The sequence below is a fragment of the Orycteropus afer genome, unplaced genomic scaffold, assembly GCF_000298275.1.
Source record: "Orycteropus afer afer isolate SDZICR_OR568_19922 unplaced genomic scaffold, OryAfe1.0 scaffold00304, whole genome shotgun sequence".
NCBI classification, from domain to species: domain Eukaryota; kingdom Metazoa; phylum Chordata; class Mammalia; order Tubulidentata; family Orycteropodidae; genus Orycteropus; species Orycteropus afer.
Window position 1 is genome coordinate 809442 of NW_006921891.1, and position 15105 is coordinate 824546.

The 15105-nt window shown below is 46.2% G+C and overlaps 1 protein-coding gene across 1 annotated transcript in view; it reads right to left on the reverse strand.

Moving 5' to 3' along the window:
- Nucleotides 1–2260: 2260 nt before the first annotated feature.
- The window catches only part of PRPS2 (phosphoribosyl pyrophosphate synthetase 2), a 47060-nt gene continuing 34215 nt past the window's right edge, over nucleotides 2261–15105 (reverse strand). Inside the window, exons 3-7 of the mRNA XM_007951631.2 lie at nucleotides 13238–13336; nucleotides 11833–11957; nucleotides 4856–5029; nucleotides 3737–3896; nucleotides 2261–2353 (exon numbers count right to left, since the gene is read on the reverse strand). Of these exons, the coding sequence (XP_007949822.1) occupies nucleotides 2261–2353; nucleotides 3737–3896; nucleotides 4856–5029; nucleotides 11833–11957; nucleotides 13238–13336 (651 nt within the window). The remainder of the gene's footprint in view (nucleotides 2354–3736; nucleotides 3897–4855; nucleotides 5030–11832; nucleotides 11958–13237; nucleotides 13337–15105) is intronic.

The following is a 15105-nucleotide window of genomic DNA, read 5'->3' on the forward strand; positions in this document are numbered from 1 at the left end:
AATCTGAGAATCTAGAAGGTGACTAGTGTAATTTAAGTATGAAGGCAAACAACTTTGGTATATAACTATTTCTCTGGCTGTCCCTGCTCAGATACACACTGAGCCCACCCACATTCAGCTGAGTTGGACAGAATAAAAAGTATTTGGTGGTTCCATTATGTTTCCATACCCCAAACAACAAGGAATGCCAAAGTTCTGGAATTAAGCTGCTCATGAGGCAATCGTCATCATTTTTGCTAAACTGAAACCATCCGAGTTAATGTCCACATTTCTACTGTGTATCTAAGTCCAGTCTAATTAGTTCCTAAGTGTAGTCAAAAGTACTTAAAAATACAAAAGTGGGTGGGGTTAAACTATGATTGAAACAGTAATTTCTTAACTCAGAGAGCAGTGATGCAGATTTTTATACCCATTTTTTTTTCTCTACAGATCATGATCTCAGATAAAACGATTATCTTTAAATCAACTGGTCTTCATTAATGTCAACACATCTACACATGTGTATCAAGCTCATTACATGTGTGTTCACAACTATACAAAGAAACCACAACAGATCAAGACAACATACATTCATCCAATATAAAAGTTACATAGGCTCCTTACACATCTCAGGTCAACTTTCTAGAGAAGAATCCATCTGTATTGCATAGCTGACCTTTTTAGGTTACAGTATCATTCTTCCCCAAAAGCCATTTCAAAGCACAGTAAAATGCTGCAACCACAACTAAAATGCTACTTCCTAACTTCAGTTCAACCTCTGCTGTGGTAAAGCTTGAAAGCTTCAATACTGTGCAAGTCTGTGAACAACCAAAATAGACTTGATTTTCCACTGACAGAATTGTGGTCAGAGAATTTCTTTTCTACGATTTTACAGTTCAGCAGAAGGAGAGATGGTTGCTTATTCTTCCTAGGTTTTGTCCACGCGGGCAAGTCCTCTTCTTTAGGAGCTGCGTTAGTCAGCCAGCTGTGCTGCAATGTGCATCTAACAAAGTCTACAAACGGTTCGATGCTTGGCTTCCACTACAGAGGCAAAGAGTGCCACAGTCAGTTGCCTAAAGACATGCTACCTTCAATTGCTTAGAGCAAAAGAACATTTAATAAAAAAGTAAAGACATAATGTTTAAGTTCGCATTTGGCAACACTCATGAAAATGCGCCTTTTTATTGATGTCAAGAGCCAAATAATAATCAAGTTGGTACATCTGAGGGAGTACGAGGGAGCTGATTTTGGTGGGAATCTACAACATGAAATTGGTGGGAAAACTGCAAAGAACAGCTATCGCTAAAAATACGATGTAAAAGAACAAGATGATAGGACATGAGGCGTACCTCTAAGAACTGGGAGGTCTACCTGCACCAGCCCACGTCCAACAGGGACACGTGGAGGAGAGTGTCAAGGTGGCAGTGCCCTCAGAGACTCCCTCTCAAAATGGTTTCAAGATCAGATCAAATGCTGAACAACATTTTAGAATTTCCGGACATGGAATTCCAGGTAAGAGACAATGATGACATGGTTTTCAGGAGTGGTAATTAAAAAAATGATACTAACGTGAGACAAAGTGTATGTGAACTGCTGTATGGAAAGTGGATTTGCTCTGTAAATGTTCACCCAAATAACAATTTTAAAAAAATGATACTAAATTCCTCGGCCTCTGGTGTGTCTGATTTCTAGGGAAAACTAGATGCGTTAGTGGCCATCTTACACAAAATAAAACTGAGTTCAAATTAAGCACAATAACCAAGGGAATTTACTGCAACCCTGGTTACAAAATAATAATAATAATAATTTACAGTATTATAAAACTTTCAAGGTTCACTCAAAATCAGTGGGGTTTCTACACAGGGTTTTACCCAGATGCCCACAGACATTATCATTATGTATTTACATAACAGGCTTCAATCTGAAGTCACCTTTGGTGACCCTGGAAATACATAACCATGAGCTCCCACAATGAAATGATATACTTGGAACACTGGGGCCTCAAAAGACTGAGAGAACAAAGGAGAAGATCACCTATCAGAACAAGTTAAGATGACACAAACTTTTCTTTCATTTAAAAGCCAAACAACCACTCTCCCCCACCAAAACCAGAAATGAGTGGTCTCAAGTTTTCAAAGGGGGACAAAATGAATCTCAGAGAAAACAACAATCTGATGTCTTTACTATTCATGATCCTGTAATTATTAGTTCTATAGCTAAAAAAACAGACAGACAGACAAAAAAGTCAGAGTGGGCGTGTTCAACACATCGCAACGGAGAGTTATAAGGGCACATGGCTGAACAGGTAAGACACAGATTCACCGTTGTGCGTTCTTCGAATGGCCTCAGCCAAGATCATGGAAATATCGATAACCTAAACACCAACAGGAAAAAACAAAGGAAAGAGGAAAGTGAGGTGTCATGGTCACAGTCACAAAAGCCCTGAGAGCCTAGATACTAAACTCCTCGCACACAGGACACTAAACACAGGCATACCTCGTTTATCGTGCTTCACAAATAGTGTGTGTTTTTTTTTTTTACAAACCAAACGTCTGTGGCCACTTTACTGACTCGATGGCAGTGGGTATGGTTTTTTGGGTTGTGTTTCAAGCAAGTCTATCAGTGCTGTTTTCTCAACAGCATGTGCTCAGGTCGTGTCTCTGTGTCCCATTCTGGGCATTGTCACAATATTTCAAATTTTTTTATCATGCTGTTGCACGCTCAGTTGACTACAGTACAGTGTACACAAAGCTGTGTATGCATTGGGAAGCCAGAACGTTCGTGCAACTCACTTCATTGCAGTATTTGTTGTCTGGAACTGAACCCATAATACCTCTGAGGTATGCCTGGACTCAAAGGGCTTTCAGGGTCAATGTTATCCAAAATCATTCTTGTCTTGGGGCGTTTACTGGTTTTAAATCAAACTTCACTCCATCATTATATGGAAGGTTTTCCTCTTTTTTTTCAGAAAAGCTGCTGACTTGTCTTGTTTGCAGAGCAGGCCTGTGATTATCAAACCTGGGGCCAGCAAACTCCTTTTTCTGTCAAGGACCAGACAATAAATCCCTGCAGCTTTGTGGGCCAGATGGCCTCTGTCACAAACAAGCAACTCTGAGCTGTAGCGTAAGAGCAATGGCAGATGATACATAAATGAATGGGTATGGCCATGTTCAAATAAAACTTTATTTACAAAAACAAAAGGTGGGCCAGACTCGGCCCAGTCATAGTTTACTGACTTCTACCCTAAATTACGGCTTATCAGGCATGATGAAACTATAAGGTAGAGCTATTTTGACCGTTTTCAAATGGGTCTCTTTGTATCACACCAATGGTTTCTCTCCAACCATTTAAGGATCACTTTGCTCCACCTTCATGCCCTCCCAATGGGAACAAAGGTGATGAAGCAACCTGCTGGCGTTCACAGTGATGAACAAACAAAATGGGAACTCAATCTCTCTGCACTATTTCAAGCCTGTGGACATTTAGTCGAGAGGACAAGGGGAGCAAGGTTTGGAAGATCCCGAGTGTAGCCTGCTTCTTACTGGCTTTCTATGGCAATTTCATTCCCTCCCTGTTTCCAAATAGCAAACAGTGACTTCTAAAGGCCTGGATTAGTCAGAGATCTCCCAGGACTGAGAGCCTCATGTTAGGAGACACCGCAGCCTCTGCCCACATGTGCCTCACCAGGCAGTTACACACAGAAGGGACTGGAGGCAGGGACCTCGCTGCTCAGCTCCTCCCACAATGCAGACGGTACCTGAATCTTGGAGCAGTGTCTCATTTTGTCCTCTTGCGGAATTGTGTTTGTGACGACCACAGCCTCAAAGGCAGCATTATTTATTCTGGAAATGGCTGGTCCAGAGAAGATCCCATGGGTCAGGATAGCATAGACTTTGGTAGCTCCAGCTGAGAGTAACCTGTAAAATGGAAGATCAACAATTCAGTATGTGAACCGGACTATTCTAGAAACACTCTCCCCTAGTGAGAAAAAGAGTTGTGCTCCATAAGGAAATGTGTGAAATAAATTGTACTCACGTTCCTCAGCCTTTTTGTAAGTGTTAGCAAAACACCTCATTAGCCATAAAATCAACCTCCACACTATTGAAATTTGGGACCGGATCATGGATGCTGCGGGGGGCTGACCTGTGCACTGTAGAATGTTTACTGGTATCCCCAGTCTCTGCCCACTAGATACCTACAGTAACCCGCGCCCAAGCTGTGTGACTAAAAATGTCTCCCAACATTTCCAGATATCCCCTGGGGGGGGGGAAGCAAAAATCACCCCTAACTGAGAACCACTGGGACAATCCAATGGGGCCAAAATATTCTGACGTGTAAGCAACACACAAACATCACTCATGAGCTATCTGACATTCTTTGTTTCATGCCACGCTTCAAAGCCTAATGCGTGTTACCCTTTCAGTGCATCTCAATTTGGCCCGGCCCCAGCGCCAGGGCCCTGCGGCCACACGGGCTGGTGCGGCCCATGTTCTGAACAGTGCAACCCGCCATCCCCCGGAAGCTGAGTGGAGGGCAGACCAAGCAGAAGGCATCGCCAACATGGAGAAGCCCACAGGCCTGGCTTCCCTTCTGCCCTTGGCTTTCCGGGAGGCACCTTCCCAGAGCCTTTTTAATACACCGAGGCTCAACTCTGAAAGTGGAGATCATTACCACAGGGGCCTGTGGTTTCTTTCCAATCAAGAAAATAATGATAAAAACAAACGGGCCTAGAATCTCCTTTGGTCAAAAAGTCTATTGCCAAGGCACCAGAAATGACTGAGAAAAAACAGGCCTGATGTTTAAAAGCTGCTCTTTTGTTCCCCCTTAACAAGATGCCCTGACCCTTTTAGTCTGCAGTGCCACAACACCCACTTACTTGTCTGCAGCGTGGCAGATTGTGCCACAAGTGTCGGCCATGTCGTCCACCAGGATGGCCACACGATCTTTGACGTCACCCACCAGAACCATCCGGTCCACCTCATTTGCCTTCTTCCTCTCTTTGTGAATCAAGGCAAATTCCACATTCAACCTGTCTGCAATCGATGTCACCCTGCATAAAGACACCGATGGCCATGTTCAATGCAGCTAGTACAAAAACCTGGTCTGGAAACTGTACCTTGGGAGCTCAGGAACCAGTCACGTGTGAAATAACAGAAAGAACCTGACCTCCTTTGTATTTGTAAGCCAGGTGCAGGCTGGGACACGCACTAAGCAATTCAGGGTGGAAGGGTACTTGTGATGTGACCTTGAACTCATAGCAGCTGTACTGGATGCCAGGGAACCTGGACCACACAACTATTGGCTGAAAAATCTATATGCAATTTGTTAGTGTCCACAGGTACTTTGGAAAACTCAAAGACACAGCTTCAAGTAAACTACTTAGGAACAAGCATTTGAGCAGGTTGTTATGTGCCATCAAGTCAGCCCTGACTCATAGTGACCCCTCCTTGGGTTTCTGAGACAGTATCACTACAGAAGTAGGATTGCCCAACCTTACTTCTGAGGAGTGGCTGGTGGGTTTGAACCACCAGCCTTCTGGTTAGCAGTCAAGTGCCTTAGGAACGATGCAGTTAGCAGGGACAAAAGTCCTGGGTTAAAGCCTCCACTGTAATTTGTAGAGGAGCCCTGGTGATGGAGTGTTTAAAGCATTGAGCTGCTAAGCAACAGGTCAGCAGTTCGAACCCACCAGCCTCCATGGGAGAAAGATAAGGCAGTCTGCTGCTGTAAAGATTTATAGCCTTGAAAACCCCATGGGGCAGCTCTACCCTGTCCTACAGAGTCCCTTTGAGTCAGAATCAACTCCATGGCAACGGGTTGGGTTTGGTGATTTGCAGACTGGTGGGCTGCACTTGGGTCCTAAGGAGAGGCTATAAAACGCAAGTCCAGTTCCTCTGCCATATAAGGCACATACTCAGAAAGCCTCTGACATGGGAGGGGCAAAGCTAGCTGACGAATGAGAGCGTGGGGAGGCCACGCTTGGCACGAGCTGCTGCAGTTTGGTTTTTCCTTTCAACCCAAACCAGGCGGCGTCCAGTGGATCCTGACTCTTGGCGCTCCCACGCGTCCCAGTGGCTTGTTTTTCAGGAGATTGTCAGGCCTCTCCTCCAAGTCCCTTCTGGGTGGATGTGAACCTCAAACCTTTTGGTTAGAGCCCAGCGTTTCAACCAGCTGTGCCAGCCAGGGACTTCTTTTACTTTGGAAATTGGACTGAAGCGATAAAACTTACTAACATTAGGTCACGATGCAATTCAACTGAAAAAATACCAATGGTGGAACCCATGCACCCACCATCATTTCCAGGCTGTGAGTGCAAGATGCAACATTCCCAAACTGAGTTTTAAAGAACTTGCCAGTTTTTTTTTTTTTTTTTTTTTTTTTTCCCACCACAATAGATCCCATTCTACACGTCATCCTAGAAGGCTGATAGGAATGGTGCGCAACGTATGCTCTGCTGAGAGGCAGCACAAGAGGCTTAGGCTCTCTGGGTCCCCCTGCCCCTCCTTTCTGGGGACTCTGAACACAGCCAGTATTGGAACAGCCTCAAACCTCCCCTTGGCAATATGACCAAAGAAGGCAGCAACTCTCTCAGGCCTCACTGCCTGTTTTCAACATCGGAATTAGCAAGGACGTTATCTCAAGCAAGAGACTTAGACGAAAAGGAGGCAGAACGTGAGGCCCCTTTAATTCCATATAGAAAGATCTCTATTTCCAGCTAACACGGAAGAGTGTACTTTGGCACATTGGCTGGCTGGCTGACTAGGGAGCCTGGTTACCCTTCCTGATGACAACAACTAAAATCCTCGATTGAAAAGGGAAAGAGACTACAAAGGCTTCACAGAGCTGTGAATGGCAGCAGGACACATGAGGCAGCAAATACAGAAGTACAAGTACCCAGAGCAGGGAGCACGCGGCGAACTTCGTCTGCCCTCTTGTGGCCACTCTGGGTTTTGCCTGGAACAAGTCAAGCCTCAAAGCTTTTTCTAAAGTAGCCCACTCCAATCTGTCAGATGCGCATTGTCTTTGGTGAAATATGATTTTTGGCTTCATGCAAGTAAGCCACACGTAATGACAACTCCCTATATCTTGAGTTACCTGCATGGGTGTTCTGAGGGATATGAGGGTGATGAGGTGGAGCAGAGACTGGCGGGAACAAAAGGGAGGTGGGAACAATTCCAAAATGTCCCTGTAAAAAGCTTGCCTTTCCTGGCAGCATAGGCATCAACCACCAAACCCACTGCCTCGCAGTCAGACCTGACTCATAGCGACCCCTCCTTGGGTTTCTAAGGCGGTATCACTACGGAAGTAGACTGCCCAACCTTCCTTCCGAGGAGTGGCTGGTGGGTTTGAACTGCCAGCCTTCTGGTTAGCAGGGGTGTGGCAAATGGGCTCCACCTGAACAAAACCTCACCTCAACCCCAGCCATATACTCTGGGTGGTTGCTGAGGCATTTTTTCAAACGTAGAGGTTGGCAGATAGTGGCACAGTGGTTAAGCGCTCAGCTGCAAACTAAAAGGTGGACGGTTAGAATCCACCCAGTGGCTCCACAGGAGAAGACCTGGTGATCTGCTCCCATAGATGACAACTTAGTAAACCCCATGGGACACTTCTGTCTGTCACGTGGGGTTGCTATGAGTTGAAAATGATTTGATGGCACCTAACAGTATATGATGACGTGACTTGATGGCAGTGAGTTTGGTTTGGTTTTAGGCAGCAGTATATCCTAGGGGCCCCGAAGGTGCAGTGGTTAAAGTGCTCAGCTGCTAACACAAAGGTGGGCGGTTTGAACCCACCAAGTGTTCCACGAAAGCAAGATGAGGCAGTCTGCTTCCATAGAGATTCAGCCTTGGAAAGGAAACATGTGAGGATGCACTGCGTGAACAGGACTGTGCAGAAAAAGCCACTCACAGCCAGGCTTGATGGGAACGGCCGCTGTGCTGGCTCTCTCAAAAACCAAACTGGGGCATTGTCCACGCAAACTACATTAGCTTGTGCCCTTTGGCCCAATGATTCTACTTCTAGGAACACATCCCACTGCACACGTCTACAGAATGGGAGAGCAAGGATACTGCCACAGGACAGCATGCCAAGATACACAACAGTACCTACGAGTAGGTCACAGGAAATCATGGAAAGAATTATATCTGTGCACACGATGGAGTATTACACAGCTGTGAAAACAACAGAGCATATCTATTGCACAGCTACGGAATCAATGCTAAGAGAAACAGTTTTTCTTTTAGACACAATGAAAATCTGCATAGAAGCAAAAAGAGGAGGTGTATATTTGAATATGTATCTCATTGCGATATATATCATTGGGGAAAACTAATCACTAGAAAAGGACATCATGTTTGGTAACACAGAAGGTTACTGAAACTGAGGGCAACCCTCCATGAGACGGACTAACACAAAAGCCAAAGCCGCACACTCAAACATGCCAACGATCATGAGGACGGCACAGGACTGGGCGGCGTTTTGTCCTGTTGCATGATCACCAGGAGTCGGAGCCAATGCCACGGCAACATAGGAAACCCGAGACTATGCGAATAACCTATTTGTGACAGTGGCAAGAAGAGCAGCATCTGGAGGAGGAAACGGGGGACCGTACTCGTTTGTACTTTTTGCTAAAAGCATGTATGCTATTTTGAGACCACGTATAAGAAACAGGGTTGGAACAGGAAAGGAAAAAGCCACACAAGTTTGTGGCACCTATCATGCTTTTAACTTATTAGCTGCCAAAATCATTTTCCTGGCTAAAGAAAAAGTATTCCAGTCATAAAAGGCCACATGTTCTATGTTTCTGTTCACGGGAAGTGTCCAGAATAGGTAGGTTCGTAGAGACAGGGGCAGGAGCGGAGCGGGGAGGGGGAATGGAGAATGACTGCTAATGTGTTGAGGGTTTCTTTCTGGGGTGATAGAATGCTCTGGAATTAGATAGTGGTGATGGTTGCACGACTCTGATTATACTAGAAAACACTGGCTTGCACACTTTTAAATGGGTGAACCGTAAGCTAAACAGACCAGAGCTCAATTAAACTGTTATTTTCTCAAAAGTTCCATCTTCTGACGCTCACGGGCCCCCTGCCCCACTGCTCCACCTCTAACCTGCCCTCAGGCCAGAAGACAAGCCATACTGGAATGCAGATTCACTCAAGGAAGTGTCCAAAGTAATGGCACTTGACTTTTAGTAGAAATTACCAGAATATTTTCCACATTCGCTGCTTTGTCCACCAGATGCCACCCTGCAACCAAGCCTCACTGTCCTGGTGGAGGGCGATTTTGTGACCATGGCACAGTAGTGTGCTAACCGCCCGCAGCCGTCTGGGGGCTTTTCCAGCCAAGTGCCTGCTTCCGCCCTTCATCTACTCGTGTCTCCTTCCTGTCAACAGCCACTTCCGGCCGCTGCCGGAGGCCCCTGTGCAGCTGCAGCCCCACCCCCAGTGCCAGGAACCAAGCAGGCCTGTCCCACAAGCTGCAGGCAGGCAGCTCTTCTAAGGATCAGGCCGCGATGCCCTGCTCCATGACAGCTTTCCGATGTGCTCAGTAGCTCTCACACTTGGCTCGGGAGTCTTCAGCTGGGTGCCAGGCATGGGCACTTGCATTTTAAAGACGTCCCAAAGCTCAACAGTCACCAGCCACCCTCATCCACACTTCCAGAAGCAGGCTTCCAGCTCACACCTGCGAACCGTCTTGCCTTCTGGCTCCGTGGGCCAAGGTCTCCTCTGCTCCGTTCTTTCTGGAGGCCCCCTCCCTGGCCACTGGAGTTCCTGGGTGGTACAAACGGTTCACATGCTTGGCTGCTAACTTAAACAGTGGAGGTTCGAGTCCACTCAGGGGCACTTGGAAGGCCTGGGGCTCTGCTTCCGAAAGCTCAGTCGTTGAAAACCTGCAGAGCACAGTTCTGCTCTGACACACACGGGGGCGCCAGGGGTCAGAGTCAACTCTGCGCCAACTGGTTTGGGTTTTAACTGGGCCTCAAGACTCCATTTCACCTTCTCCCCCGTTTTTTCAGAGAGCAGCTACAAAGCTCCACAAGGTCACTTGGAGTCACCAAGTCGCACCCCATAGTATGCCATGGGTCTAACCATCTGGTGGCCTGGTCATCCCGAGTGTCTCTGCAAAGCCCCTCAGAACTGCCGCTCAGTGCCAATTTCAGCAGGCCCCAACAATTGTCTGTGTACCATGCAGGCTCCTATCCTTTCTTTTACCTTAGTTTATTTGTAAACTTGATTCTTTCATACCCGGGCACAGTGTTCTGTGATGCCACGGTATCGGCAGGCTGCTTCCCTGTTTGCTAACTCTGGATTCTCTGTGACCTGCACAGGGCGTGCTTACAGAGCCCCGTGCCGTGGAATTCTCCCTGGAAAGGGCCTTGGCAGCCTGGGACCACTTTTTCAGAGAATTTTCTCAGCACAGGGATTCCCTCTGCCACGCGCGGGTCACCATAGCAAATTTGCAGGTGGTAGAGGCTCTGAGCTTTCATTCCTCATGGGAGGTATTTTCTCTCCCCATCCAAAGGCCCAGGTGCAAAGACCAGCTTCCTGGCTTTTTTCCCTGGACCAGTGAGGAAAAAGTCTGCTTTCACCTCCCTTCTTCATGGACGTCTCTACATGACCATTAGACTCCAAGCCACCTTCTATACCTGATACCCACCCACCTGCCATCTGCCCCTGCCTCAGACCCCTGCATATGCCTTTCAGCCCCTTCTTCACCTTTGGGCCTCCACAATTTCCTTTTCTTTCTTACTGTGCCACATACACCAATTTGTTTTCTTAACTGTGTTGTTTTAGCTACCATTTCCCAGCATTTGTGGTAGGAAAAAGGAGCTCTGGTGGTATAGTGCCTAAGGCATCTGACTGCTAACCCGAAGGCTGGCAGTTCAAACCCACCAGCCACTCCATAGAAGGAAGACTGGGCATTCTACTTCTGTAAAGATTTACTGCCTTAGAAACCCAAAGGGGGTCACTATGAGTTGGAACCGACTCGATGGCAGTGAGTTTGGTTTCATTTTGGTGGTAGGAAAGACTAGCCCAGTCAAATGTGTTGTTAATTAATTTAATTAGTTCAAAGCCTTAGTTTCCAGTTAGGCTCATTACTTTAAAAAAAGAAAAAAATACACATATTCTTTGCTGAGGACAAACTTTTCTGTCATGAATGATGCAATTTTAATAAATTTCTTTTCTAAGGAGAAGTTGATTGTCTACTGATTTGCAAAATAAAATGTTAAGTAATTGAAAACATGACAGGACCCCTGGTAGCACAACGGTTAAGTGGTCAGCTGCTACTCAAAAGCTTGGCCATTCTAACCCACCTAGAGGCTCCATGGGAGACAGACCGAGTGAAGTGCTTCTGTAAATACTACAGCCTGGAAGACCCTATGGGGGTCGCTAGGAGTAAGAATCAACTCCATGATGCCTAACGACAATTTAAAACACACATCATTCTCTACAGGGAGGAAACCCAAACCAAACCAAACTTGTTATCTTGGAGTTGATTTCAACTTCCAGCAGCGGCCCTTGAGGACAGAGTAGAACTGCCCCCGGGGGTTTCCAAGCCTGTCGATCTTCATGGAAGCAAAACTCAAACCAAACCCACTGCTATGGAGTCCATTCTGACTCACAGCGCCCCTAGAGGACAAAGTGGAACTGCCCCACAGGGTCTCCAAGGCTGTCATCTTTATGGAAGCAGACTGCCACATCTTTCTCCCACAGAGTGGCTGGAGGATTGGAACCACCGACCTTTTGTCCGCAGCTGAGCACTTTAACCACTGCGCCACCTTAACCACCTTTCCTGGTATGGAAAGGATCCTCAACCTGCAAGGCAGGAGCCAGCAGTGTACGGCGTGTGCATTACCTTTTGGCACCGCCCGCGTCCGGGGAGACGATGATGCAGTTCCTCCACTCGGCGATGTTCTCCCGGATCCATTGCAGGACCGCTGGCTCTGCGTATAGGTTATCCACGGGGATGTCAAAGAAGCCCTGCAGGGGACAGGAGCACAGTAGTGGGGGGGGGGTGGTTTGCTTTTCTTTTTTATTTGAGATAACCTCTTTCATGAAATAAAATGTACATCTCTTATTAAGAAGACGACTCAATAACAGAAGGAAATAAAAAGACAGACATGTTCCAGAAGCCCACTAGCACCTATCCATTACCTTTCGGACTTGTTATATCTTCTTACGACCGTCTGGATTTCTGAGGAATAAGACTGGCTTTGCAGGGCAGCAGGGGGAGGGAGGGGTGGAATTTGTTGTTTCTTAAACAACAATTATAAACCAAATACTACCTACACTTTATGCCACAGAGTGAGTACAGTGTAGTTGGCCTGTTTTGTGGATGAAGGAGCTGGGTTATGAAGAGGTTAAAGTACACACAGTAGGACTGCGCCATTCTAATCATTTTCTCAAAGTCAGGATGGAATTATATAGAGCTCACCACCAAGCAGTCCCTCGGTTGCCAGCAGTTAAAGCACTCGGCTGCTGACTGAGGTCGGAGGTTTGCGCTCACCCAGGCACCTTGGAAGAAAGGCCTGGGAACCGACTTCTGAAAAATAAGCCCCTGAAAATGCCACAGAGCCCAGCTCTGCTCTGACACACGAGGGGCTGCTAGGAGCTGGGGTCGACTCGAAGGCACCAGCTTTGTTTTCTAAGCAAGAAGCCATTCCTATGTTGCCAAAACTGATTGGGGAGGCAGTATGGATTGAATTGTGACCCCCCAGAAACAAACATTGAAACCCTAACCCTTGGACCTTCTAATACAACCCAGTGTGGAAAGAAGGGTCTCTCTGTTGTGATGTTAATGAGGCCATCCTACAGACATAGCCTGGCTTCCAAGTCTAATCCCCTCTGCACACTGCCTGATGAAAAGGGCAAACAACTACAGACACACACACACACACACACAGAGGAAGGACACCAAGTGACAACAGAGGCAGATGCATCTCTAAGCAGCAAAGGAACCCCCACAGAAGGAACTGACACAGCCAAGACTCCAATTTGGACTTGTCGCCTCCAGAACTGGGAGGCAGCACAGCTCTTCTGGGATCTGTATTATGGCAGCAAGATGGGGGACAGAGCGGTGCTGGAAACAGGGTCCATTAACACCAAACTAGATTTCCAAGCTCAGTAAAGACTACGATTTCCCAGAGTCGTCTAGAGGAACTCAAGGTCAAGTGGTTCCCAAAAGGATTCAAGTTGACAGCATTTCAGCACACCCCTAAGCTCCTGATCACAAGCACCTGAAAGCAGCACACGGCCGATACCTGGATCTGAGAGGCATGCAGGTCCATGGTGATGATGTGATCCGCCCCGGCCACCGACAGCATATTGGCCACAAGTTTCGCAGAAATCGGAGCCCGGCTCTACAAGATAAAGGTAAGGATTTAATACCTTTAACTTAATGGGCAAAGAGGAGGAAGCAGAGGAATGCAGTGAGGTTGTGCCCACTGAGAGATATGAGAGAAAGAGAAATCACAAGAGAAAATCAACACAAATACTAAAGTAACTTGCATATGTCGTAAAGGAGCCCCAATGGTGCAATGGTTCTATGCTTGGCTACTAACCAAAAAGGTTGGTGGTTCAAACCCACAAGCATTTCCATAGAAGACGAGATCTGGCCATCTGTTATCATGGAGATTATAGTCTAGGAAATCCTGTGGGGCAGTTCTACCCAGTCCTGTAGGGTTGCTATGAGTTTGAGAAGAAATACAGCCAGAAGGCTCCTACAAGCGAGGATGGTGAGACTTTGTCTCACACACTTTGGACATGTTATCAAGAGGGCCCAGTGTCTGGAGAAGGGCGTCACGCCTGATAAAGTAGAGCGACAGTTTAAAAGAGGCAGACCCTCAACGAGATGGACTGACACAGTGGCTCAAACAACTGGATCAAGCGTAGCCAGGGCTGGGAAGCTGGCACAGGACCAGGCGGGGTTTCGTTCTGTTGTACACATGGTCGTTATGAGTCAGAGTTGACTCGACAGCAACAACAAAAACAACAGTAACATGTGCTGCAGTAACAAAAGAGATATATTCATTCCATCTTTATCCATCAGATAGTCATTGATCGTATACTACTAGAGACGGGTATTCAGTCGAGAACAAACAAAGTATCAGATAAGCAAACCATTAAATATACAGGTACTGGCTGACTTATACCAAGGCTCCATTGTAACGCCTCTATTGTAAATCAGTTCTGGCGTAAATTGAACGCCTTGGTTTTTTCTTTTTAGTTTTATTATCAGTATGTTTATAAATCTGATCTTTGTCTTTGGGGACTGGAAACATTACAACTCACACACACACACACACACACACACATATAAACACACATGTCCATTAAAAAAAGGATGATACTGGCATTTTGTCAGTTGCAGTAATAATTCTACTTGTGGAAAGTTCTGGATCATCTGGATTATCCCTGGGAATAGGAATGACGTTTCTAGTCAGAAAATAAGTGGGAGTTGTCTGGTCCTTTTCCGTGCTGCAACACTGTATGTAGTACCTATTACTAATGATACAATGTATAAAAATACACAGATGGTCATAAGTGCGGTTTGTCCTAACTCAAATATGACGTAAGTTGAGGACTAACTGGATACATGTAATAACACAATTTATATAATTAAAATTGTGGTGATTGTGCAGAAGAAAAATAATAGGTATTGAGAGACAGACAACTGCAGAAAGGATACAAAGTTTAAACAGGCCATTTGTTAGAGGCCCCTCTGAGGAAATCATTTTTAAGGTGAGGGGAGCAAAGGCAGGGAGAACATTCCAGTGAGAAAGCAGCACCTGAAATCACACATTCAGGGGCCTGAACACAGCCCTCATGGTCACAGGCAGTGGTCAAGGAGAGATGTGCTAAGACCAAACCAGAAGGGGAGGCAGAGACAGATCCTGCAGAGCCCTGACGGCCAAGGTCAGCAATTAAACCATAGTGTATATACTGACAGCTAGAAGCTCACATGGGTATAAACTAAACAAAAACCAGATGGACAAGGCACTTCTTACGGTGATTTATAATTTATTATTTAGAGGAACAGAAGTGTCATTCTTACTGACATTAAGTCCTTTTTAAAGAAAGAGCTCTGGTAGCATAGTGCCTAAGGCACTTGACTGCTAACCAGAAGGCT